Source organism: Geotrypetes seraphini, chromosome 16 (genome assembly GCF_902459505.1).
Source record: "Geotrypetes seraphini chromosome 16, aGeoSer1.1, whole genome shotgun sequence".
In the NCBI taxonomy this organism is placed as follows: domain Eukaryota; kingdom Metazoa; phylum Chordata; class Amphibia; order Gymnophiona; family Dermophiidae; genus Geotrypetes; species Geotrypetes seraphini.
Window position 1 is genome coordinate 29,784,118 of NC_047099.1, and position 27,987 is coordinate 29,812,104.

The following is a 27,987-nucleotide window of genomic DNA, read 5'->3' on the forward strand; positions in this document are numbered from 1 at the left end:
GATCCTCTCTGTAGGCTGTGGTAATTAGCTGAAACTAAGACTGGGAGGCCAGGGGGGAAGCTGGAGGATGCTGCAAAGAAAGGGGGAACATGCAGGCCTTTGGAGGGGGGAAGATTTATAAACTATAAAGAGTTTTGCCTCTTGCAAAATTGTCATTTCTTTAATAAAACTTTAACTATTTTTTCTGCGGCCCTCCAAGTACCTACAAATCCAAATTGTGGCCCTGCAAAGGCTTTGAGTTTGAGACCACTGATCTACATTATGCTTGATAAAAGGCCTCTTCTTCCTCCTCCATTCACAAACCTTAAAACAAAACAAACAAACAGGTGAGCTGGGCTGTGCAAAAACTGTTCGCCAGATTCAGTACAGGTTGCCCAAAGCTGGGTGTACAATCTTGGGCACATTTACAGATCTGCATAGGAACTGGGGGTCAATGTCCACTGCAGCTCCTTGTGACTGAGCAAGTCACTTAACCCTTCCCTGCCCCAGGCACAAATAAATACCTGTATATAAAATGTAAACCACACTGATTGCTGCTGAAGGCAATATATCAAATCCCATCCCCTTTCCCTGTAATTAGCCAATTTAGGTAATAATTATTGGCACTTAATTGGCAGTAATTAGGACTTACACACAGGTCTGCTCTGTGTCCTATAACATGTGCACCTAACTTTCATAGTATGTAAGTCCAAAAAAGGCAACAGGCATTCCCAGAAATTAGGCACAATGTTATTTGCATACCTAACGGCCATTAGCAGGACACAAGCTTTTCGCAGGTATAAATGCCCTGCAGACTAGTATTCTGTAAAGGTCATTCTGCGCAGATTGGTCCCACAAAGAAAGCAAAGTTTGCACAGAGGTTTACTACTCTCTCTTGCTCCTGCTCCACAGAAACATGAGGACATGCACACAATCTTAACATTTCAAAACTAATGTGGATCAGTTTATGCTCTAGAGCGTGTGTATTAACTGTGGTACTCTGAAATAATTCAGCTTGCAGAACACTAATCTCTGGGTGAAAAGGACTAGCTCAAGCTAAATCTATATTTTAAGGACAAAACCGACATCCCTCTTGGCTGATATTGTGTGCACCAACTGGACCCTAGATATACAAATACATAACCCAGCAGGGGTCAAAGACAAGAAGGAACCAGCATCTACAACACTTGTTGATTAAGGGAGAGAAACTCTGCCTTTGTGATAAATGCGTTTTTTAAGATACCATTTTGGTTCTTTTTGCCACTGACGGCAGCCGTAGTAGAGGGCAAAAACATGGCCATGTCAGGCACTGGAGTACTGCTTCCACAGGTTCTAGTAATCTAATCAATTCATTTACAGATCATCGCTGCCTGGCCTGCTATTTTGCTCTTGTTTTGGCATTTACAGACCGACTAGCTTGGTGCTTTCTTGGACTTATGAGGTGTTGCTGTACGTAAGCTAGGAATATTACAGGAAGTTGCTACTTGTAGTGCATGATTTTTTTAAAAGCCAAGAGTATTATACTAATATGCACCTGTATACTGACATTATAGGTCAGGCATGGTATAGCAAAGTATCACAGTATACAATGCCCATACAAGCCAAGGTCTCAGGACCTCAATATTCCCTTTCCTATTGTAGTGGAACACAACCATAAAAATTCTTGCCGTACAATCCCAGCTGTCCTTCACCTTCTTGCCATCTGCAGGATTGGAGCTACATCCCCTTCCTGTATCAGACATTTTAAGGAACCAGAGCCTGGTTTCGATCTGAGCATTCTAGGAGGAAGTCTCTTCTACCTAAGACCTATCCATCTCTCTCCTTACCTGTAGTAATGCATACTGAAAATCCACAAGAAGCACTCAGTATTTCAATCTCACTCATTCCCCCTCCCTCGAGCTGGTACCGGCCAGCTTCTTCTTCCCCACCCTCTCATAGTTTGTGCCACCAGTTCCTGCCACTCTGTACAAGTCTTAGTACACAGCAGGTGAAGAGAACTCTCGCCAACGTTAAGACTTCAAAGATTTTGGAAAAGGCTTTGAAAGTTGTCTTTTATATACATATATACATAGACATGGGTGGGAAGGGCATGAGATTAGGTTAGCTTCCTGCAGCCAGTGAGAGTGCGCTCTGATCGGTGGAGTGTAGGTGCAGCAGATGGGAAGAGTTGGCGTTGGCCCTTTGATGGGATGCAATGGGAAGCTTAGGTAGTGAAACCTCGCTTTTGCAGTCCTTCAAGCTCCTTGCTCTGCTTCAGCTCTTTCATTCTACAGGAAGGAAAAGGGAGAAATTAAAGGAAGCTTAGATATGTGCAATCTCTTTGTGAATGAAAAAGAAAACAAAGAGGAAATTTGCATTTCTGAGCTGATCCCATGTACATGTTTTGATTTGATTAAAGAAAAGGAGGGGGTCTAGCTGAGCATTTTCCTACTATTCCTAAGAGCTTCCAGCTATTATATGTTGCTCCAAATTCACCCAGCTTAGTCATTATAACCACAGTCTTTGACCAGCACCAAGCACCGATTATGGGCCTTGAATCTAGGAACAAGAGGAGAGAAGAATTTTGCCTCAACAATATCATAGAAAACCAGAAACAAGAGGCAAAAGAGATGTCAGAATGTCAACCAAGGGAACTCTTTATTAAGTCAATACAATGAAAGTCATAAAAATAGACGGTTTTTGCAGTCCCTCACGGACAGTGTCCATTCATTCCCTGATGAAGGCATCTATGGATTGTCCCTGTTGGGACAATCTAAGCGTGATCTAGATTCAGTTGAACTTATATCGAGATGGACATTATACTATAGACTGCATCTATTTTTATGACTTTTGTTGGATTGACTTAATAAAGAGTTGATACTCTGACATCTCTTTTGCCTCTTGTTTCTGGTTTCCTTGGATCTAGGAACCAGGTGGCACTGGTACACGAGTGTGACTTACCTTCCATGCCCCCCCCCTTGCATTTCCAGCAGGCCCAGGGAATGAAAAAAATTCAAACACAATCTCCATGTATGGCTGCTTACTGCATTGGCTTTTCCCTTGAATGCTCCTCTCTTCCCCCTGCTTTTTGCATTTGGCATTTCTCTCCTCCTCATTTTCTGTGGCTCTGTACATTACCCCTGTCCCCCCCCCATCCTTTCCATTGTCTTAACATCCTTTTTATTCACAATTCACATTGCTAATACCTTCCATAGGATATCATCTCCTCTGAGAATATGCTAAATTCACATTTTATAAATGTATTTGCAAAGGACTCGCACTTCTCCTTACTCCTGCCATGTTCAATGAACTCTGTCTGCTTCTAGAAGATGCTACTCTATGATTTACAGATTCACATGCCTCCATGCAGACAGGAAATACTTCCTAATTTCAGTAGCTCACCACAAAACATTGTTTTTCCAAAGGCCACCTCTAGGCATTCTGGACTACATTCAGTAAATATGATATTTACAGCAGAATTTGAGATGACAGATTCCCATCTTTCAATAGGTTTCTCAAGCAATCCTGTGTTGCCATTTTCCCCATCTCTTAGGAGTAGCACAGCAGCATGGAATCATTAAGGGAAGATAAGGAAAGCAGCCTCTGAAGGTCTGGCACATATATAAGAAATAAAATTATTATTATTATAAGATCCTATCTCCTCTAGGGCTGAAACAATAGGAAGAAATACAGGGGCATAGTTTATCTTCTAGGGCTGGTTGAACATATGGGTACTGAGGGAGGGTTCTTTGAGTGGGCAGACTTGTTGGGCTGACGGCCCTTTTCTGCCGTCATACTCTGTTTCTATGACTAGGGTTAGAATGGCCAAAAGAATAGCAGATAGATAGGAGCTGTTACCTCTAGAATGGAAGTTTTGGGGAAATGGTACAGAAGCCCATCACTTCTAGAACAGGATGTTTCTGGGAGTGGACATGGGAATAAACCGATCAGTTCTATGACCAGATGAAGCTTCATGGATACCAAGCCTGTCATCTCTAGTATCAGACATCAATGAATGGGTACAGAGTTGCATCTAGAAATGGATGTCTCGGGGTGAACACAAGAAAAATACCACACCAACCCAAGTCTGTTACCTCTAAGACAGGAAGGTTTAGAGCAGGGGTCTCAAAGTCCCTCCTTGAGGGCCGCAATCCAGTCGGGTTTTCAGGATTTCCCCAATGAATATGCATGAGATCTATGCATGCACTGCTTTCAATGCATATTCATTGGGGAAATCCTGAAAACCTGACTGGATTGCTGCTCTCAAGGAGGGACTTTGAGATCCCTGGTTTAGAGGATAGGTTCATGGCTACAGAGCCTGTAGGACCATATGATTCCAAGGGACAAGCACAGGGTTCAGAGAACCGTCATCTCTAAATCTGGATGGCTCATGGGATGAGAGCAGAACTGGTCACTTTTAATTACTTACAGGCCAAAGTTTAGAACCTAACACTGGCGCTAGAAGCAATTAGCACCTGACAAGATCAGCGCAAATAACATGCAAATGTAAGTCAAGAAGACGTAAACAAGGTGTGCAGTATACCTCTTGATGCTCAGAAACAACGCACCAATCAAACTCTGCCCTTACTGCTTGAATTCCTAATGCCATCTTGGAGCTGAAATTAGGATATGATTTCCAATTGCTTGCTGGGCAAAGTTGCCCATGTTAGGCACCATCCCCTAAATTCCTCCAGCTCTGTTCTTTCAGAGGGCAGCAATAGGGTGAAGTGGCCGCATATCGTATCCTGTCCTGAATGTCAGCTGCTTGATGGAAAGGAGGAAGCAGCCATTTATTCCCTGGTTTGGCAGCAGTGCGGGGCTTGGGTGTCTATTCCAGGAGCCCGTGTGCTCTATCCATCAGCCACCTCCTTGCGCTCACTAATGTGCACGTGCCAAGCAGGTTCTTCCTTAATGAAAAATGATTTCCCTATGCTCAACACTAATAGTGTGCATATGATTTTATTAGTGTTGAACATTGAGAAGTTATTTTTCAATACTGTTCCTGCGGTAATCTGCACTCTAGAGAACAACGCAGGAGTTCTGAGCATCGACCTGTTAGTGTCTCAGGAGACAAATACAGAGATGAACAGCTCATCTCCTCTAGGGCTAGATGACTCATGATATCTTTCATCAAACCCTCTATCAGGGGTGTCCAACCTGCGGCCCTGGTCGAGGGCAATGCAGTGGTTTCCTCTGCTGCCCCTGGGTGTTTACCGTCTTGCTGGCTCCTTCCTCTGTCTTGCTGCAGTGTTTGCGCATTTGTGTGGCCCCCAGAAATATTTTTTTCGGCCAATGCGGCCCAGGGAAGCCAAAAGGTTGGACACCCCTGCTAGTTCTCTTGTTGTAAATATTCTCCCCTTAATGTTCTTTCAATGTACCTCCAAGCAGCTCCGCTGACTTGTACCAAACTACCTCTTCAATTGCATGATTCAATAATCTCTCTCTCAAAGAATCCCAAAGGCCTTAATGTATCTCTAATGCATTCTATACTTGTACTATAATGCATATCTAATCTTCCAACTGTACTGAAAGTCACCTTGAACCTCTGTAGGCATAGAGCAACTCATAAATTCCAGATCAGATTAGATTGCTAAGGACAGGAACAAAGATACAGACCCTTCTAGGACTGGATGGTACAGGAAAACAGAATCTTGCTTCAAATGACCCTAATTAATTCCCTTTTGATTCTTGTGTATTAAATGAAGAGAAAGCCTCAGCCTAGGCCCAAACATACAGCTGCTCATCTTACTATAAAGGCCACTACTTTATATAAAAGCAGGCCCATCATCAAGAAGAGTACCTTCTGCTTCTTCCAGAAACTGATAACGAGTGCCACTGCAACCCTACCTGTGCTGGCAGCGACGCAGGAAACGCATAATCTTCCGAGCTGCCTGGTCTTGCTTCTTGGTCAGAAAGGAGCCTCTGAGGAAAATAAAATAGAAAAAAAACCCTCAGGATAAAATCAGTTTCAGTTATCTGCCTTCTGATGTACACAGGTCTCCAAGGACCTTATGTTCCTAATTACCCTCGCCTGAAATAATTTTACGTACTGTACCAAAAGATGCCTGTTATATGCACAGATGTGGTTCAGAAGTCTGAAGCAGTCTGTTGGCATAACCATAAAACTGTCAAGTACAGTAAGATGGAGAGATTTTTTTTCTGTATAATCAAAACATTGGAGGTCTCACTCTGTTGCCCCTCAGGAGCCACTGCGCACAAAAGGATTAAAAGCTTTTAAAGCATATCACTTATGAGATCCCATCTGGGGAATGGAGAAATTAGGTCCTTACCTGCTAATTTTCGTTCTTTTAGTCCCTCCAGACCTGCACAGAAATGGATGGGTTTACGCTCCTCTGCCAGCAGGCGGAGACTGAGACATTGACTTTTAGTTACAGTACAAGTGGGCTGTGCAGTCCCTCTTACAATCAGTCGTTACAAATAGCCAAGCAGAAATCAACTAGGCTGAGCAAGAACATACAACTCCAGAGTCATGGAGAAAACCAAGGAATAACATCGGACCACAAGACACTGTTCGATACTGATTAGAACAAGAACCTTTCATAATGCCCCACAGTTCACCAGCCAAACTAAACGTTGCTGCTCTTTCAACTCCACAAACAACCAGCAACAACCAAAATCCACAAAAAGGCCCCATACTCTTCACAAAAATACTAAACAAAATGACCCGATGGGGTCTGTGCCAGTCTGGAGGGACTGAGAAAGTTAGCAGGTAAGGACTTAATTTCTCCTTTTTTAGTGTCCCTCCAGATAAGTACAGAAATGGTTGGGACGTACCAAAGCAGTACCCATCATGGGTGGTATCCCCAAAGGGTTGCCATAAGCACACGCTCACCAAACACCACCTCCCGACGCACCTAAATGACCACACGGCAGTGTCAAACAAAGGAATGGAGAGCAGACCAAACTGCAGTGTTACAGATATCCACCAGAGGCATGAGAAGATTCAGCCCAAGAAGCTGCTTCACCCCGAGAGGGGTCTTTTGGAGAAGGTACACCGAAGCGATAGCCTCCTTGATCCAATGTGCAATGGTAGCCTTGGAAGCACCGTCCCTCTCACAAGGACCCACTAAGAGGACAAAAAGACGATTCAACATGTGAAACTCCTGGGTCCGCTGAACATGAGAACGAAGGACCATATGGACATCCAACTTGCGCAACTGCCTCTGCTCCAATGAGCCCTCCCGACTGAGAGAACCACAGACCGGTTGACATGAAACGGCAAAGCCATCTTCGAAAGAAGAGAACCAGCCGCAGCACGACCCACTCCCTAGAGAACTCCAGGAAGGGAGGCCTACATGAAAAAGCCTGCAGTTCTGAAACGCGTCTCGCAGAAGTAATGACCACCAAGAAAACAGCCTTAAGAGTAATGTTCAACGTGCAGATGCCATGAGGCTCAAATGGAGAACAAACGAGCACAGAGAGAACATAAACTGAGATTCCAGGCAGGAACCGATGGCCGCACTGGATGCCACAGCAATTTCACAGTTCTCAAGAAGAGGCCAAACACTTACCACGCAAGAGACCACGAAAGGAAGACAAAGAAGCAAGCTGCACCAGAAGGGAAGACCAGGCAAGGCCTTGCTCCAAGCCAGCCTGCAGAAACTCCAGAAAGTGAGGAAAAGCAGCTCCCTTCTTCCTCAGGCGAACCCTTTCAAGAGCCAAGCCATAAGACAAAAGGGACCCGGATCGAACATGCGATTGGTACCATGAGTCAGAAGATCGGGCGAGAGGGGCAGTCTGAGAGGATCCGCCACTAGCCAATGAACCAGATCCGCATGCCACGGGCGCCTGAGCCAATCCGGATCACACTGCTCGCATGCTGGTCAATCTGAAGACGACTTCTGCCCACCAGAGGCCACGGAAGAAAGATTTCCAACCACAAACTCCCAACTGGTAAGCACTGCCAGCAATCAAGCCACCATCTTGGCCATTCCCCTTAGCAGTGATTTATTGATCCCAGATCTCACTGAAACATCTGACCTCTAAGCCGGTGAGTGTTGCATGCTGTCAAAGCTGTCTTGTCCTCTGTAAGACTGGCTTTTTATTTTTGCCAATTTTGTTGCTATTGTTATGCTATTTTGACGTAACAAAATTGACCCATGTACTGGGTCAATGATTGCATATGTGCTCAGAGCACATATATTGTGCACATTTTCCCCACTCACCACATCAATATTTTAATTGAAAACCAGTAAGTAGCCTGCAACCAGTCTGCTTGTAAAAGTGAGTTTATGTGATCAAATCGTCTTGCTCCAAATATGAACATGATCATAGTTATTTTGAATTAGTTGTAGCGATGGATGGTTGTCAATTTAAGAATTTGTTGAATAGCATTACAGCAATCTAGTTAAAGCATGCACAAGACCATGGAGTGAGCGAATAACCTTAGTGTGTAAAAACATTTTCACACCATGCTAGAGATCAGCATGTTAAAATTCAGTTTATTATCAATAATCGCCCTGAAGATCTTCACATAAGATTTGAATGGGATCTGTGAACCTTGAATTAAGAATTACAATACATTTCTCCCTCCGTATTCACTGTGATAGGGGATTAACAGAACCGCAAATACAGAAAAACCGCAAATAACTTTTTCATATGATTGTTATTTGCTGTTTTCTATTAAAAACCATCATGAATATGGTGAAACCGTGAATAACATGGTGGCTGAAGGAGAGGCAAAACAGTGCTGGGTATTGGCGATTTTCTCTGTAAATGCTTGGAATCAGCGATTTCTCTATGCAAGCTGATGTAATTTTGGGGAAGGCACCAGCAAGCTAAAAACCGTGAATAATCGAAACCGTGAATGCTGAAACCACTAATACGGAGGGAGAAGTGTACCTCCTGTTCTTCCTCTGGTGAATCTCACACTTCAAGGTTAACAGATTCTTTTCTATCCAAGGAAAACAATGCCTGATGCAGACTTCCACAAAGATACACTGTAATCAGGGGAAAGAGACAACCAGCCTAAAAGATACACATACCCAGACACTAGAAAACATCAATACATAAATATAGTCATACAGAGATCTAAGGATAATGGTGAAACCAAAGGACACCCAAGCGCGCTATGGTACTGACTTGATTTTCTGTTGCATGGTGGCTCCAGCCCTGTGGCCCTGCTTCAGCTTCTCACAGCCCTTGTAGCTCCGGTAGTACTGCTGGATTAGAACGGCTGCCCGTCGGCTCTGCTGGAATTTCTTCTGCTCATAGTAGCTGCGGAACTTGCTCTGGATCAGAATGGCAGCCTGCGTCATCTTCTTGTACAAAGCGTACTACAGGGATAAGGGCAGGTAGTTAAAAATCCAAAGTAATAAATTAGCCTACTCTATAAGAGAGGGGTCAAAAAGCACAGTTACTTACCGTAACAGTTGTTATCCAGGGACAGCAGGCAGATATTTTCAACAGTGGGTGACGTCACCGACCAAGCTCTGTAGCGGACAGCCTCGAAAGCAGACTTGCTTGAAGATCTTTGTAAGAGCTTCCAAGTGCTGCACTGTGCATGCGCGAGTGCCTTCCCGCCTGAGTTAGGGCGCGCGTCTCCTGTGAGGAACCTCAGATACCTAGCTAAGAAGCCAAGCAGGGGAGGAGGGTGGGTTGTGAGAATATCTGCCTGCTGTCCCTGGATAACAACTGTTACGGTAAGTAATTGTGCTTTATCCCAGGACAAGCAGGCAGCATATTCTCAACAGTGGGTGACCTCCAAGCTAAGCATAATGGGATGGAGGGAAAGGTGGCAAGTTAAGAAAAAAGATTTTGCAAAACAGATTGGCCAAGAGGTGAATGTATGAACCGAGGATCAAGTGGCAGCCTTGCAGATTTCTTCAATAGGAGTTGATCTGAGGAAAGCTACAGATGCCGCCATAGCTCTAACTCTATGGTCCGTGACTCGACCCTGCAGAGGGAGACCAGCCTGAGCATAGCAGAAAGAGATGCAAGCAGCCATCCAGTTGGAGATGGTTCGCTTCGAGACAGGGTGCCCCAACTTATTTGGATCGAAGGAGATGAAAAGTTGTGGGGCTGTCCTGTGAGGTTGAGTGCGTTGCAAGTAGAAAGCCAAGGCACGCTTGCAGTCCAAAGTATGGAGAGCCACTTCTCCAGGGTGAGAATGAGGCTTTGGAAAAAATACTGGAAGAACAATAGATTGATTGATGTGAAATTCTGAAACAACTTTAGGTAAGAATTTTGGATGAGTACGGAGGACCACCTTGTCATGATGGAAAACTGTGAAAGGTGGATCCGCAACCAAAGCTTGTAACTCACTGACTCTTCGAGCAGACGTGAGGGCAATCAGGAAAACTACTTTCCAAGCAAGGTACTTGAAATGATCCTTATCAGTTGGTTCAAATGGAGGCATCATCAATTGAGCCAAGACAACATTGAGATCCCAGACCACTGGGGGTGATTTAAGTGGTCCATCAGGGAATATAAGGTTGGTAAAGATAGCATCCGAAACTTCTCTTTGACTAGAAATTTGTTGAGGGCTCTGAGGTCCAGAATGGGTCGCAAATCCCCCGTCTTCTTTGGAACTAGAAAATAACGGGAATAAAAGCCCATGTCCCATTGGTTTAGAGGAACCTCCTCGACAGCTCGAAGGCGAAGAAGAGCTTGAGCTTCCTGAAGAAGAAGGGGAAGTTGCGACAAATTGGAAGGCAATCTCTTGGAGGGCTATCTGGAGGCACCTGAAGAAAGTGAAGTGAGTATCCTTCCCGAAGGATGGTGAGAACCCAGAGATCTGAGGTGATCATCTCCCACTGGTGATAAAAATGGTGAAAACGACCTCCTATGGGCAGAAGAGAATTGTGATGCAGGGAGGTTGGCATGCTCAGAATGGGAATGTCAGAAAGACTGAGCTGGTTTAGTCGCAGCAGGAGTCTGAGCCTTCTGCTGTCGTTGTTGTTGTGGAGGCCTTCTAGGCGGAGGCCTGGAGAAAGCTGGTGTCGTTTTTGGGGGATAACGACGCGGTGGTTGCTTGTATGGCCGAGCAGGAGGGGTCTTAGGCTTTGGCCAAATCAAGGAAGCAATAGAGCGCTCATGTTCTGAGTGGAGCTTTGTAGCAGCTTCAATAGAATTATCAAAGTGTTCATTCCCCTGGCAAGGCAAGTTGGCTAGACGGTCCTGCAGATTGGGATCCATATCAACAATGTGGAGCCAGGCAAGACGGTGCATGGCTACTGCAAAGGCCGAAACTCTAGAAGAGAGCTCAACAACATGAAGAGGCGAAGTTGAGACAGAGTTCTGATGAACTGTTTGAATTCTGGAAGACTTTGTTCCTCAAGAGCCGGGTAGAATTTAGGCAGTAATTTGAGGAAATGGTTGAAATAAGCCATGAAAATGTAGTTACAATTGAGAATTCTGTTAGCTATCATGGAATTCTGGTATAATCTGCGGCCAAACTTGTCCATGATACGACCCTCCCTGCCTGGAGGGACCGCAGTGTAAAGCTTCGATGGATGAGCTTTCTTTAAAGAAGATTCCACCTCCAAAGACTGATGGGATAATTGAGATTTCTCGAAGCCTTTGCAGGGTACTATGCGATACCTAGATTCTAGCTTGGATGGAATGGCTGTGATGGAATAAGGAGTTTCCATATTCTTTAAGAAAGTTTGCTTCAATACTGGAGTCATAGGAAGCCTCAAGGTCTCCTTGGGTGGATGAGGCAACTCCATGTCGGCCAAGTATTCAGGTGTATACTTGGAATCAGAGTGGAGATCCAGCTGAAGAGCTTTTCCCATGTCGAAGACGAACCTGGCAAAAGAGGCAGACTTCGAGATCAAGGCATCTTCCGGAGAAGGAGTGCGAGACCGAGGAACTACTGAGTAGGAGGGAGAAGCCTCTCTGGAATACTGACACAGAGGCTCAGAGTCGAGGTGCACAGTGATTGAGGAAGCTGCACTACCTGAGTGAGTGAGTGTTTGCGCTTCAAAACCCTCGATGGTGAAGTTCCCAGGATTCGAGGAACAGAGTGGGTCGAGGCAGGAGAAGGCTCCCTCGGAGGCGGTCTCGATGGAGGAGTCCTCGACCTCGATGGACTTTGAGGAGAAGCAGCCGGTGTAATAGCTTTGCGAGACTTATGTTCAGATTTGGAAGAAGTCTCAGTAGCCTTGGATAGATGAGGCATAGAAGTCTCAGTATCCAAAGAAGGCGAAGGTTTCTGTTGAAGAGATGTCTCCTGAAGCTTAGGAGCGAGATGCCTTGAATGCCTCAAGCGATGCTTCGGTCAAGATGGAGGAGACTGTGTCCGAGGAGTAGATGAAGAGTCACTGGACAAGAACCGGCGAGACTTCCGAGGCTTGCCTCTAGGTGCTTCCACTGGGGTCTCAGACTGCCGCTCAGGCTGGCTCACAGGAAGCTGGGTCGAGGACCGAAGGAGTTGAGCCATGACCAAGGAAATCTGTGTGGTCAGAATGGCTTTTAACATGTCCTCGAACATGGGCACCGAGACAAAAGGATCAGGTCTCGAAGGTGCAGCAGTGCGTTCCAAGGAGGGTGACCTCGAGGTTGAGTATTCCCGATGCTTGGAGGCACGCTTAGCTGGAGGTCTAGTCGAGGCAGGTAGGCCGGTAGATATGGCCTGGGATGCCTGTGACTCTGGAGGCTTCTTAGAAGTAGTACCTGAAGGAGAGACAGGAGACTTACCCTTCAAGGTCTTCAGAGGAGGTGCTGCCAAGGCTTTCGAGGCCGAAGGAGTTGAGGTCGAGGTCTTGGTGGAGGCAGAAGCTGGAGTCAAGGTCGAGGACTTAGAGGTTGAGGCCATCCCCGAAGCCGAGATCGAGACCTTGTCAGCCGGCTGGTCCATCGTGCCAAAAAGTTGAAAAAGCTTGGCACAGTGCCAACGAAGGGCCCGAGGTTGGAGGGTAGCACAGCGCGAACAAGTGTCGGGACAATGTTCAGGACCCAGACAAACAATACACCAACTATGGGGATCAGTGATTGAAAGGGTCTTGTTGCACTGGCTACACTTTTTGAACCCGGTTAGAGGCAGGGACATAGAAAAAACAAAGCCCGATGTACCGAACGAGGTAAGCGACCAGGCCTAGGCCGTAAGGCCGCTGCTGGAAGAAAAAATAAAAAATAAGGAGAAATTAGGTTCTTACCTGCTAATTTACTTTCTTTTAGCTTCTCCAGACCAGTAGAGGTTAACTTTACGATTGGGTATATATCTAATCATGACCAGCAGGTGGAGACTGAAAACAAAACTTTGGGACAGTATATCCTAGCCCCTCCTCTCTATTTCCCTCAGTCTGCCGAATAGCCAAGCAGAACCAAGAACTGGAAAACAACAGAGAGAAAAAACAATACTCCGAAAGGAGTAACAAATAACATACCCAAAAATGCTGTTGGAAAATGCAGAGGAGAAATTCCCGAAGGAAGAAGGTCCCCACAGCTCGCCAGCTAAGCCAGCCGAGCCACAGCCGCTGTTCTTCAATTCTCCCCGGCCCTAGAAAAATACTAGAACCCGCAGCAAAAACCAAAAACTGCCCGCGCAACAGCCCCAACAACAACAACAACAGACAGGGTGGGGACCTCTACTGGTCTGGAGAAGCTAAAAGAAAGTAAATTAGCAGGTAAGAACCTAATTTCTCCTTCTTTAGCACTCTCCAGACCAGTAGAGGTTAACTTTACGATTGGGACGTACCAAAGCAGTCCCTCTCACGGGCGGGACCCCCGAAGGGCCGATACCAGAACACGCTCACCGAACACCGCGTCCCGACGCGCCTGAACATCTACCCGATAATGCCGAACAAATGAATGCAAGGAGGACCAAACCGCAGCCTTACAAATATCCACCGGAGGCACGAGCGACGACTCAGCCCAAGAAGCCGCCTGACCCCTAGTGGAATGAGCCTTGAGAAACTCCGGAACCGGCTTCTGACTCAGAAGATAAGCGGAAGCAATCATCTCCTTGATCCAACGCGCAATAGTAGCCTTAGAAGCGCCAGCCCCCCGACGAGGACCCGCCAGAAGCACAAAGAGATGATCGGAGCTCCGAAAATCCCGGGTCCGCTGCACATAAGCATGGAGGACCCGACCGACATCCAACTTGCGCAGCTGTCGTTGCTCAGAAGAACCCTCCCGACTACCCAAGACCGGGAGGACCACGGATTGATTGACATGAAAAGGAGAAACTACCTTCGGCAGAAAGGAAGGAACAGGCCGCAAAACAACCCGCTCCTTCGAAAACTCCAGGAAGGGAGCCCTACAAGAGAAAGCCTGTAGCTCAGACACCCGTCTAGCGGAAGTAATGGCCACCAAAAAGACCGACTTCAGCGTAAGGTCCTTCAACGAACAGCCATCCAACGGCTCGAAAGGAGGGCGCACTAGAACAGAGAGAACCAGATTGAGATCCCAAGAGGGAATCGAGGGCCTTTTGGGAGGCCTGATCAACTTGGCCGCCCTAAGAAAGCGAATCACATCAGGAATGGCTGACAAACGCTGACCTGTCACCAGCCCCCGAAAAGCCGACAGGGCCGCCAGATGAACCCGAAGAGAAGACCAGGCCAGGCCCCTATCCAGGCCATCCTGCAAAAACTCTAGAATGTTAGGCAGAGAAGCGCGAAAGGAGACCACTCCCCGCGCTCGGCACCATTCCTCAAAAAGACGCCAAACCCGTACATAAGCCCGAGAGGTAGAAAGCCTCCGGGACCCCAAAAGTGTAGAGATCACCTTGTCGGAATATCCCTTCTTACTCAGGCGGCCCCTTTCAAGAGCCAAGCCGTAAGACAAAAGGGAGACGGGTCGAACATGGGAATGGGACCCTGCGTCAGAAGATCGCACTCGAGAGGCAGAGGAAGAGGATCCGCCACCAGATGCCTCACCAGATCCGCATACCACGGACGACGAGGCCAATCCGGAGCCACCAAGACCACCAGCCCCGGATGGCGAACAATGCGAAGCAGTACTCTGCCTACTAATGGCCAAGGAGGGAACACATACAACAGCCCCTCCGTTGGCCACGGTTGGACCAGAGCATCCAGACCCTCGGCCAGACCGTCCCTGCGACGACTGAAGAAGCGGGGTACTTTGGCGTTGCCACTTGTAGCCATCAGATCCATCAGGGGCTGCCCCCAAGCACGCACTAGCAACTGAAACGCCTCGGCGCCGAGACACCACTCTCCCGGATCCAAGAAGTGACGACTGAGGAAGTCCGCCTGAACGTTTTCTACCCCGGCAATGTGAGAGGCCGAGAGGTCCAGAAGATGCGACTCCGCCCAAACCATGAGCCGAGCCGCCTCCTGCGCCACCAGAGTGCTCTTGGTGCCCCCCTGCCGATTGACATAAGCCACCGCCGTGGCATTGTCCGACAGGACTCTGACCGACTTGCCCAACAAAAGGGAGTGGAAAGCCAACAGCGCTAGCCGGACCGCCCTGGTCTCCAACACGTTGATCGACCAGGAGGCCTCCTCCGTGGACCAGGTTCCCTGAGCTGAGTGACCCAGACACTGGGCCCCCCAACCCAGGAGACTCGCATCCGTAAGGAGCACCGTCCACTGCGGAAGATCCAGACCCACCCCCTGAACTAGGTGAGGGGTCCGGAGCCACCAATGCAGACTGCAGCGCGCCAAGCCTCGCAGGGGAACCGGAACATCCATCCCGTGCCTCTGGGGAGACCACCTCCGGAGCAGAGCATACTGGAGAGGACGCATGTGGGCCCGCGCCCACCTCACCACGTCCAGGGACGCCGCCATCGACCCCAGGACCTGGAGGAAATCTCGCGCCCGAGGACACCGGGACGCCAAAAGCAGGCGAATCTGAGACTGCAATTTGCTCACCCGGGCCTCTGGGAGGAAGACCTTCCCCAAGGAGGTGTCGAACAGCACCCCGAGGTACTCCAGACGCTGAGCCGGAACCAACCGACTCTTGGAAAGGTTGACCACCCAGCCCAGCGACCGGAGAAACTCCACCACCCGAGCCGTAACCCGGGAGCTTTCCTGCAACGACTTGGCCCGAATTAACCAGTCGTCCAGGTAGGGGTGTACCAGGATGCCCTCCGACCGCAAGGCTGCCGCGACGACCACCATCACCTTGGTGAACGTCCGGGGAGCCGTGGCCAGCCCAAAGGGAAGCGCACAGAACTGATAGTGCCGACCCAAGATCGCAAAGCGCAGGAAACGCTGATGAGAGGTCCGAATAGGAACATGCAAGTAGGCCTCCGTCAGATCGAGAGAAGTGAGAAACTCCCCCGGCTGCACCGCCAGAATGACCGACCGCAGCGTTTCCATACGGAAAGAGGGAACCTTGAGAGCCCTGTTGACCCCTTTCAAATCGAGGATGGGCCGAAAAGTCCCCTCCTTCTTGGGCACCACAAAGTAAATGGAGTACCTGCCCGTGCCCCACTCCGGGGGGGGCACTGGAACTACTGCCCTGAGATCTAGCAAGCGCTGAAGGGTCTGGCGAAACGCCAGCGTCTTCCCAGGAGTCTGACACGGAGAAGCGAGGAAAAAATCCGGCAGAGAGCGGGCGAACTCCAGGGCATAACCGTCCCGCACCACCTCCAGGACCCACTGATCGGACGTGATCTCGGCCCATTTGGGAAAAAAGTCGCGCAGCCGGGCCCCCACCGGAACCAAGGGGGGCGCCGGCAAGGCGTCATTGTGCAGGACGGAAAGCGGGGGAACCGGCGGAGGGATTCCCTGCCCCCCGACGGGCCCCCCGAAAGGGCTGCATGCGCTGGAAGAACCGACCCCGGGAAAACCCCGGAGACTGGAAAGAAGCAGCCCCACGCCCAGGGCGATACTTGCGAAATTCCCGCAAACGCCCCCGGGCCGCACCACCCCGAGACGCCGGGCGGGCACGGTCCTCCGGCAAACGGGGAACTTTCGAGTCCGACAGAGTCTGAATCAACTTATCCAAGTCCTCTCCAAATAAAAACGACCCCCGAAAGGGAAATTTAGTAAGCTTAGCTTTGGACGCAGCATCCGCCGCCCAAGCGCGCAGCCACAACACACGCCTTGCGGCCACGCCAAAAGCCATGGACTTAGCCGAGATCCGCACCAAGTCATACAGAGCATCCGAGAGGAATGAGGCAGCCATCTCAATCTTCGCTACCTCCTGATCCACCAGAGACCAGTCGTCAGACTCTCGATCCAAGACCCGCTCCGCCCACCGAAACACGGCGCGAGCGACCAGTCCCCCACAAATAGCCGCCTGGACCCCAAAGGCAGAGACTTGAAAATTTTGCTTAAGGATGGTCTCCAATTTGCGCTCCTCAGAGTCCCGCAAGGCAGAACCGCCCTCAACAGGCACGGTATGCCGCTTGGAAATAGCCGAGACCACCGCATCCACGACTGGCGAAGCTAACGTAGCCCGATCCCCTTCAGGAATGGGATACAGGCGAGCCATGCTGCGCGCCAGCCGAAACGGCGTCTCCGGCGTTTTCCACTGCTCAAGAATAATATCCCGAATATCCTGATGCATAGGAAAAGAGCGGGAAACGGAACGGATCCCTCGTAACAGAGGGTCCCCCACACGCGGAGTCTCCGGCGGCGCGTCCTCAAAACGCAAAGCCGAAGAAACCTGTTGAATAAGGTCAGGCAGCTCATCTCTCTGAAAAAGGCGCACCACGGACGCCTCGTCACTGGAGAACGGGAAACCCGACAACCCGCCGCCAGCTTCCGTCCCCTCCAGAGGGTCCTGGAATTCCTCAGAAGGGTCCAGGTCCTCCTCCAGACCGACACGTTCCTCCGACCACAAATCCTCGTCCCACGACACCCGCGGACGCTTGGACAAGAGAGGCGGCGGAGGGGACGTCACGTCAGACGAGAGAGGCAAAGCCGCAGGGAGCGCGGAGGAAACCCCACCCCCCGAGACCCCCTGGGCGCAACCGGGACCCCCAGCCGCCTGAAAATAGGCTTTGCATAATGAAAAGAAAAAATCAGGGGAAAAACCCCCCGAGGGTCCCAAGGGACTCCCTGCCACAGCAGGGGACCCAGCAGAAACCTGCCCCTGCTTAGCCAAAACAGGGGGAAGGTCACCTGAGGTGGAAGACAAAATGGAGGGGCCAGACAGAGAAGATGGCGTCTTTCCCGCCAAAACAGCTCCCTCCATAGCCTGCAGCGGCTGAGAGACCTGAATAGTCTCAGCCGCTAAAACAGGCAAGCCGGCATCAGCTGTCAAAATATCAGCTGAGAGGGAATCCTCTAAAACCCGACCGTCGGCGGCTCGGGGAATCCCTCCGTGGGCGGACGGAGAAGACCGGGCTTCTCCACCGTTCCCTGCCGACTCGCGAGGCACCATCGGCGGGGAGCTCTGGGCGCCTGCAGCCGCTGCCGACGGAGCTCCTCCACCGCACCGGCCTGAACACCGCTTGCACAGGCCGGCCGCGAGTGCCTCGCGTCTGGAGCACAATGAGCACTTTTTCCCTTTAGAAGTGCTCATTGCTCCATACGCGACCTAGCTGTAAAAAAGTGCCGGTTAGTTGAAAAAATACAGTAAAATACAGTTTTCTTAAAGGGATACAACCCTCCAGACCAGCACTACCTCAGGATTTTTTTTTTTTTTTTTTTTTTTTTTTACAGAACAGACTCCACAGGCTCTCAAAGCAATATGCCTTGCTTGATTTAGGGGGCAAGGCTTACTGCTGAGGCTCCTCTAAAAAAATATGGGGAGGTGGAGGAAGTGGGGGGAGGGACCCCGCTCGTGACCCGCCGGGTTTGACACCCCCGAGGTCGGACGAACCCCCAAACAGAGTCCGTCCAAGCTCCGTCCGGCTAAAAACAGGGACAATAAACCTCTAAACAAATTCCAACAGCCCTACCAAGGGAGATGGGTACAGATCACTCAACACCTGCTGGAGACTGAAAGAAGACTGAGGGAAATAGAGAGGAGGGGCTAGGATATACTGTCCCAAAGTTTTGTTTTCAGTCTCCACCTGCTGGTCATGATTAGATATATACCCAATCGTAAAGTTAACCTCTACTGGTCTGGAGAGTGCTAAAGAAAAGGTTTTTTTTTTTTTTTTTTTTTAATACGGTATGAGAAAGAAAAGAATAATGAAACGCGATCACAGCGACTAATAAAATAACAAAAGACGCGGTGAGAGAAGGCAACGAAGGCTGTAGAGCTAAAGAAGAGAACTTCTCGGCTCCGTGGAAAACGTTGAACTGAGGTTCCTCACAGGAGACGCGCGCCCTAACTCGGGCGGGAAGGCACTCGCGCATGCGCAGTGCAGCACTCGGAAGCTCTTACAAAAATCTTCAAGCAAGTCTGCTTTCGAGGCTGTCCGCTGCAGGGCTCCGTCGGTGACATCACCCACTGTTGAGAATATGCTGCCTGCTTGTCCTGGGATAACATAGGAACTCAGAAAAAGAGACCTACTCTCAATTCTTAGAACTGTCTGGAACCTGCGGGCTTTCAGATTTGCACTGCTTAATTGATATGAAATAGACGCTTTAATAAATTCTAAAGATTTAAAGGATAACAGGGGATGGCAGTCAGTTCATGGGAACTTTTTTGACAAAAAGTCAGAAGTTCACCAGGGCTTATCAAGCTTATAGCACCCTGAAGTGCATGCAAGGTTACCCACAAACATCATGTAAAGCCATCCTCTAGTTCAATAAACTTTTTTTGTGTGTATACATATAAAAAATCTAATACAGTGGTGCCTCACACAACGAACTTAATTTGTTCCAGGAGCAAGTTTGTTATGCGAAAAGTTCGTTATGTGAAACGCGTTTTCCCATAACAATACATGTTAAAAAAAATAATTAGTTCTGTAGCATAAAATATGCTAAGATGACATAAAAAAAGATAAATTTATCTTGTTAGAGCTGTTAGCATGATATAGAGGGGATATATGTGAAGGGGAGGGGAGACAGGGGTTTTGTTGATCCTTGCTGTGTATTATAATCACCCCCCACATACTCCCCAGTACCTTTTTTAATTCCTCCCATCTTTCCCAGCCAGTGGCGTACAGGCCAGAAGCGCAGAGATCAGGAGCAATTCCTCTGCACGCCTGTGTGGGCCCATGCCGATCTCCGAATGGCTGCAGTTAGTTCTTGTGAGTCCCGCGAGAGCTGGCTGCAGTTAGTTCTTGTGAGTCCCGCGAGAGCTGACTGCAGCCATTCAGAGATCAGCGCAGGCCCAGGCAGTAGCACAGAAGGCTTGCTCTTGATCTCTGTCTGCGCTTCTGGCTGGGAAATTTGCTAGACCACCAGTTCGAGTGAGCGGGTGAGATTAAAGTTGCAGCAGTGGTGGCTTTTTTAAAAAAATATGTGGCGGCGGGGGGAGGTTTAAAAATATGCGGTGGCGGGGGGAGGTTTAAAAATATGCAGCAGCGGCGGCAGGGGGGTTTAAAATATGCAGCAGCGGCGGCAGGGGGGTTTAAAATATGCAGCAGCGGCGGCAGGGGGGTTTAAAATATGCAGCAGCAGCGGCGGCAGGGGGGTTTAAAATATGTAGCGCCACTGCACAGGGAGCCAGGCGTAGAGAGGGCAGTTAAGCGATGCAGCTCGGGCGACTTCGTTGTGTGAAACGAAGTTCGTTGTGGGAAGCAAGACCTGAAGTTCGTTGTGCGCAGCGTTCGCTGTGCGAGGCGTCCGTTATGCGAGGCACCACTGTACATATAAATTCAGCAGTGAGGACCAGAGGGGGGGGGGGAGAGATCTGCTGGGGTTTGTTTGGGGGCCAGGAATTTGTCCTAAGAGGTGGAGGGAGATCCTGTTGCTTTCACAACATGTGGAGAGTTATAAAAAATATTTCCCTCATATCTACTGTAATTTGTATCTTTTCCAGTTAAACCACTTCAGTAAAGCAGTAATAACTGACTGATGAATGAATGGAACATATATCACTTTCTGCAAAGGGATTTCATTCTCTGCCTGTTAGGGCTCCTTCCAGCAGTACTACTGAATGGTCAGAGCTCCTTTCAAGGCCTCTCACTGATCAGTCACCAAGTATCCTTCTAAGAGAGCAGTGCTTTGCTCTTCTTCTCCGAGGGTTGAATGTGCTCCCTTCGTCAGCCTTCCAAGCATTGAAAGCAGCTCAGACCTTCTGCAATGCTTCTTGTAAAGCTAAAAGGATGCAAGAGCTGTAATGGCACAACAAAAAAGCTGGAGGCTGGGAAGAGAGGAAGGATGGAGTGGATGCAGGGAACATGCAAAGAGCCAGCGGCTCATTACCTTTAGCGCTATCCAGGTCAGCTAGCAAGGGAGGAGACAGAACAGCCAGTTAGTAAGAGTTGGGAACTGAACTAATGCAGTAAGTTTTAGTACAGGGCAGCGTCTGCTGAGAGATGGTTGACTTGCATCTTTCAGAGGTACAAAAGAGTTAAAAACCAAGATCAGCTTTGCCTATCTTTGTTGACCTGCAACTACCTGTTAAGCCAGTGTCTCTCAAACTGTGTGCCACGGCACAGTGGTGTGCCCTGAAGAGATTCCAGGAATGCCACGAGAGCGCATGCGCAAGACTCATCAATGTTATGAACGTCTGTGTGCATAAGGATACAACTACCCAAACAAGCATCATTCTTTGACGTGATTGGTCCTTGAAAACTTATGGCAAGTAATTTTAGTTTTTTTTTTAATGCAGTAGTTATCCTAACGAGCAACAAAATAATCAAGGCTTTGTTTCCGTTTGGATCTTATCTTTGCAACGTGGATTTGGCTCTGACAGAAATTAAATAAAAAAGAAAGAAAAAAGAATGACTGCAGATGGTGGATGATGAAATGCGTGTTTGCTTGTTGACCATCGAGCCGTATTTTGAATCAATTTGCATTCAAAAACAAGCACATCCATCACATTGATTAGCAATTCTATTCTATCTAGTTTCACCTATACAAAGCATAAAGAACTTTAAACAGCTCTCAAATTTAATTTTTTTTTGTTGGTTTTGCAATTTTATAATTTCAATTATAATGTGCCGCAAAAACCATTTGCTCCGTTTAGTGTGCCAGAGCAAAAAAAAACGTTTGAGAGACACTGTGATAAGCCAATATAGAAACATGATGGCTGATAAAGGCCAAATAGCCCATCTGCAGTAACCATTATCTCTTTCTCTAAGAGGTCCTATGTGTCTATCCCACGCCTTCTTGAATTCGGTCACTGTCTCTGTCTCCCCCACTTCCGGGAGACTATTCCACTCATCTACCACCCTTTCTGTAAAAAAGTATTTCCTTAGATTGCTCCTGAGACAAAATATTGTAATGAATAGATACCATTTTCCATTATAAGTACAATGCAAGTGAAGGGATGGGAGGGGGGAGGGGGGGATTCTGAATTTTATTAAATGATTAGATAAGTTAAAAAAAGTATTTCATAGGATATATTTGATTGCATATGTTATGGTAGGGATGGGAAGGAAGGGATTACATTTTATGTATTATTTTTAAATATTGTGCTAAACAATCCAAACAAAACTGAGAGATAATCAAAAACAAGAAAGAATTCAAAAATAACACATATATTAAAAATAAAGAATCCCTTATGAAAAAAGCAACTTGTAAAAACAATCTCAAAGAATAGGTGTAATGCACAAAAATAATCTTTTTTTTTTAAATTTTTATTTATAAGTTTTCCATTCTTACATTATTTGAATAATATAATATACAATTAATTATTACATATCTTGAATATTATCATTAATAATACATCATGTTGAAAATATAATATGATAACACTTATACAATAATATATATAATATAAATCCCATTCCCTTCTTATATAATATATTTCATTAATTATTCAAAACCCACCCCATTCATGTATAATTATTTATCCTTGTGCTAAGAACTTAATCATTAGAATAATTTGTCAATGGTTGCCAAATTTTATTAAAATTAAGAAGATTTCCCTGTTGTAAAGCTATTATTTTTTCCATTTTATAAATATGACAAACAGAATTCCACCAGAATGTGTAATTTAATTTGGTGTAATCTTTCCAATTTTGAGTAATTTGTTGCATAGCGACTCCTGTTAATATCATTAATAGCTTATTATTATTTGCTGAAATCGGACTCATAGTTCTCATTGCAGTGCCAAATAATATGGTGTCATATGAGAGTCCTACATGATTTTCTAGTAATTTATTAATTTGGGGCCAAATTGAATTCCAAAATGCGTTTACACAGGGACAGAAAAAGATTAAATGATCTAACGTCCCTATTTCCAATTTACAATGCCAGCATCTATTAGATCTAGTACTATCTATTTTTTGCAGGCGCGTTGGGGTCCAGAACACTCTATGTAATAAGAACAACCATGTTTGATTCATAGATGCTGATCTTGTAGATCTTAATCTCCAGGACCAAAATCTTGGCCATTGAGATTCAGAAATTTTCTGACCAATCTCAATACTCCAAATATCTCTAAGACCTGTTTTCTTTTTTTTATTTAAAAATCCGTATATCAATTTGTACCATTTTGCGGCTTGGTGACCCAAAAAATCCGTCTGGAAACATAGAACCTGTAGGCTATATTTATTATTTAGATTATTCCATTCAGGGAACCCTACCTGAATGGCCTGCTTCAATTGCATCCATTTAAAATATTGTGTTTTATTTAAACCAAATTTGTTTTGCAATTGTGAAAAACTAAGCAGTGAACCTTCTGATATGACATCATTCAATGTTCTTATTCCTGCATTTATCCATTGTTTCCAGACGATTTTATATCCGCCAATTCTGATCCTGGAGTTTATCCATATTGATTGATTTAGAGATTTAGCAATAGGTTCTGGTGATAGATTACTGATATATCTCAATGTTTTCCAAGTGTCAAATAAAATTCTGTGGTCTTTATATCTTTTAGGCATTGTTATAGTTATTAATTGTTCTGGATATAAAGGGAACAGGAGCCGCCATTCTAAATATAGCCAATCTGGTACATTTTCTAAAAGGTCTGGGAGGATCCAATACATACCCTGTCTTAAAATATAGGCTTGATGATACCTATAAAAATTTGGAAAATTTACCCCCCCTTCCATAATTGGTCTTTGTAATGATACTAAAGCGATTCTTGGTCTTTTCCCACACCAAACAAATTTTGTAAGAATATTATTAAGTTTTTTATAAAATGACCCCTGAAAAAATATTGGAATCATACTCATTTGATAACAAACCACAGGCAATATCATCATTTTAATTGTTTGAATTCTTCCCCACCAAGAAAGATGTAATGGATTCCATTGCTCACACATTTCTGTTATTTTTTTTAATAAAAGTTTTTCATTCTCTTTGACTGTGTCTTCTATTGTATTTTTGATCATAATTCCTAAGTATTTTATACCATCCTCTTTCCAAATAAATGAATATGGTTCAAATAATCCTTTGGTACAATGAACATTTATTGGGAGAATTTCAGATTTATTCCAATTAATTTTATATCCAGAAAAAGTACCATATTTTTCTATTAAATTTAGTATACTTGGAATAGTAGTTTCCGGTTTTCTTAAATATAATAATATATCATCTGCATATGCAGATAATTTAAATTCAAAACTGGTAAATGATATTCCCTCTATCTCCTTAGTTTTGTTTATTGCAATTAATAAAGGTTCTAGGACAATATCAAAAAGTAAAGGAGACAGAGGGCATCCTTGTCTAACTCCCCTATGCAAGTTAAATCTATTTGATAAATTATTATTAATATATAATCTTGCTCCAGGAGAGCTATACAATGTCTGAATCATTTTAATAAAACCGGATCCTATACCAAACCATTGTAAAGCTTGGTATATAAAATTCCATTCCACTCTGTCAAAAGCTTTTTCTGCATCTAAAGATATTAAAAAAGCTGGATCATTTATATTTTTTGCTAAATTTAATGAGTGGAATGCTAATCTAGTATTATTTGATGAGTGTCTTTTAGCAATAAATCCTGTTTGATGTACATCAATAATGAAAGGGAGAGCTTTTGCCAATCTTAATGCTAATACTTTAGCCATTAATTTATTATCCACATTCAATAATGAAATAGGCCTGTAATTTGATACCAGAGTAGGATCTTTGTTTGGTTTTGGTAAGACTATAATTATCGATTCTGCCATAGTACCAGAAATTTTTTCATTCTTTAATTGATATTGATATAGATTTAACAGATGTGGTAATATAATGTTTTGGAAAAATTTATAAAATTCAACAGTATACCCATCTCCACCTGGAGCGGATCCAACTCTAAGAGACTTCAATGCTGTTTCTAATTCTTTTAAAGATATAGGTTCTTCTAAACTTCCTTTTATATGATCTGGAATATTTGGTCCAATATATGAATTTAAGAAAGTTAATCCATCTTGTTCTTTATTTTTATAAGAATTGGAAGTATATAATTCTTTATAAAAATCAAGAAATTGTGTTATAATATCTTTTGTGTTGGTATGTGTATTATCTTGTGTATCTTTAATTGCAATAATCTTAGATTTTCTTTTCTTTGCTTTTAGAAAGTTTGCTAATAATTTCCCCGCTTTATTTGAATTTCCATAATATTGTACTTGTTTGTTGAAAATGTCTTTCCTCACAATTTGAGAAGAAATTTCATTGTATTTAACTTTTAATTTTAATAATTCTTGTAATGTATTATTTTCCCATTTCTCAATTAATTTATTTTCTAATAATTTAATTTGCTTTCCCATCTCAAGAAATTGTTTTTTTTTTTTGTTTGTTAATAAATGTTGAATATGAAATAATATTTCCTCTCATAGTTGCTTTAAAAGCATCCCATAAGATTTCAGCATTAATATCATCTGTTTCATTAAATTGAAAGAATTCTTGCATTTTTATTTTGAAATCTTCAAGAAATTTTGAATCCGCTAATAAATCATTATTAAATCTCCAAATTAAATCTAAGTTTTCAGCATCATAATTTTGAAGACTAATCCACACACCAGCATGATCTGAAATTATAATGGGATCAATTACTGCTTTTAAGATGCGCTGCGCTATATTATTAGAAACAAATATATAATCAATTCGTGAAAAAGATTTATGGACCTGAGAACAAAAAGAAAATTCCTGATCATTAAAATGAAGAATTCGCCATATATCTACTAAATCGCAAGATAGAATCAAATTATCTAAGCCTAATGATTTTATAACTTTACTTGGTTTTTTATCCAATATCGGATCCATTACAGCATTGAAATCCCCTGCTACTATTAAATTAGATGTAGCCAGTGGTAAAAGCAACTGTTGAATTTGTTTAAAAAACTCCATTTGATTCGTATTAGGAGCATATAAATTGAATAAATTCAGGGTAGTATTTCCCAGAACCATTTCGACATGTACCCATCTTCCTAAGGGATCATAATTAATTAATTTAAAATCTGCATTACATTTTTTATTTATTAAAACAGCCACTCCAGCCTTTTTCTTTGTAGCCGGTGCAAATAAACATTTAGAAATAAAACCTCCAGATAATTTTTTTGATTCAATTTCCGATAGATGAGTTTCTTGAATAAAGTAAATGTCCGCATTTTGATTTTTAAGGAACGATAACAATTTCTTCTTCTTAATAGGATGATTTAAACCATTGACATTCAGTGAATACATTTTTAGATCCATCTAATTAATAATTATATTTATCCAATATTTATCCACTATTCTATGATTATTTACATGATTAGTTCCTAGCACATTCATTAAAACTTTAACCCCTATCCTACCCATTATTTTCCCTCCCCTCCCACCCTTTATCTTATTCTGATTTGGAACACGCATTGGTCATGCAAAACCTACAACTCCATCTCCAGGCAACTAATAATTCATTATATTATTTAAAAACATATTTTTGAATTCAATACATTCTTTATATTTCTACCCTTATATTCTTAAAAATTATATTCATTTATTCTATAAAATTTTATAAATTTACTGAAATTTATATATATTTGAATCATACATTATATTCATTATGCATACATGTAGTATAATATTCTTAATATATAAACATATTTCAAATGTAGCTCTTATTCTCTATATATATATCTATATATCTTCATATAAATTAAGTATATTCATTTTTAATATAAATATATAATAATAATCTTAATAATAATGCATTTCAATCATTTTCATAAATCATCTTCATAATAAATTAATTTGAATGAATAATTGATTAAAATATACATTTTATGTCAATACATAAGTTTTATAATAAATTCATATTTTATTAAATATCTATTATTCATTTACTTATTTTCTTATTTATCATAATAAATTATTATGACTGAATAATTAAATAAAATAAAATATTTATTAGACATCTATTTTGTTAATTATTTCTGTAAATAATCAATTACTTTTCTTATATATATTTCATAAAATTATAATTTCCTTATACAGAGTTAAAATATTGATTTTATAATAAATTAATATATTTCATTATTAAATCTTATTCTCAATATAACAATTACAAATTTTTCCTAATATTTAATGATAATTTCTTTGTAACTCATTTATTATTACTTAATCTTAATAATTTAATATGCTATATAATTGAATGTATTATCTAATTTGATTAAAGCTTGTATTTTATATATAATTTTTATTTATATTTTGATAATAAAATTTTTATATATTTTTTTTTTTTTTTTTTTTTTTTAATATAATAATAATTAGTGATATTAATAATTGTGAATGCTGATTTTTAAATAATATTATATTATTGCATCCACTATTACAATATATACTATTTCCAGTTAATAACATTTCTTATGTCTTAAATTTTTTTTTTTTTTTATAATAATCTTCTTTATTTTCATTTTTTTTTTCCCCATCTTCATTCTTCTTTCTTCTTTCTTCAGCTGAATTGTTCTGTTTTTTATATAAATTTAGGATCTTTTTGTGTAAGAAATTCTTTCAGCTTTGCCGGGTCTTGAAAATATATGGATTTATTTCCACTGGATATTCTCATAGTGGATGGATAATATAAACCATATATGTATCCTTTTTCCTTCAGCTGCTGTCTGTATGTGAGGAATTGTTTTCTTATGTTAGCAGTATATTTAGCAAAATCCGGTACTAAAACTAGTTTTGATCCTTTATAATTCAAGTTTTTATTTGCTTTTGCCATTTTTAA

At 43.8% G+C, this 27,987-nt stretch overlaps 1 protein-coding gene across 6 annotated transcripts in view; it reads right to left on the bottom strand.

Annotated features, from left to right (window-relative positions):
- Positions 1-1,442: 1,442 nt before the first annotated feature.
- CAMTA2 (calmodulin binding transcription activator 2) overlaps positions 1,443-27,987 on the bottom strand; it is a 144,121-nt gene continuing 117,576 nt past the window's right edge. For 5 of the 6 annotated variants that reach the window (XM_033924889.1, XM_033924891.1, XM_033924885.1 and 2 more), the window contains exons 21-23: positions 9,061-9,254; positions 5,806-5,880; positions 1,443-2,246 (exon numbers count right to left, since the gene is read on the bottom strand). In XM_033924889.1, coding sequence (XP_033780780.1) covers positions 2,183-2,246; positions 5,806-5,880; positions 9,061-9,254 — 333 coding nt within the window. In that variant the 3' untranslated portion in view covers positions 1,443-2,182. The remainder of the gene's footprint in view (positions 2,247-5,805; positions 5,881-9,060; positions 9,255-27,987) is intronic. The other variant, XM_033924890.1, reaches the window with a different exon arrangement.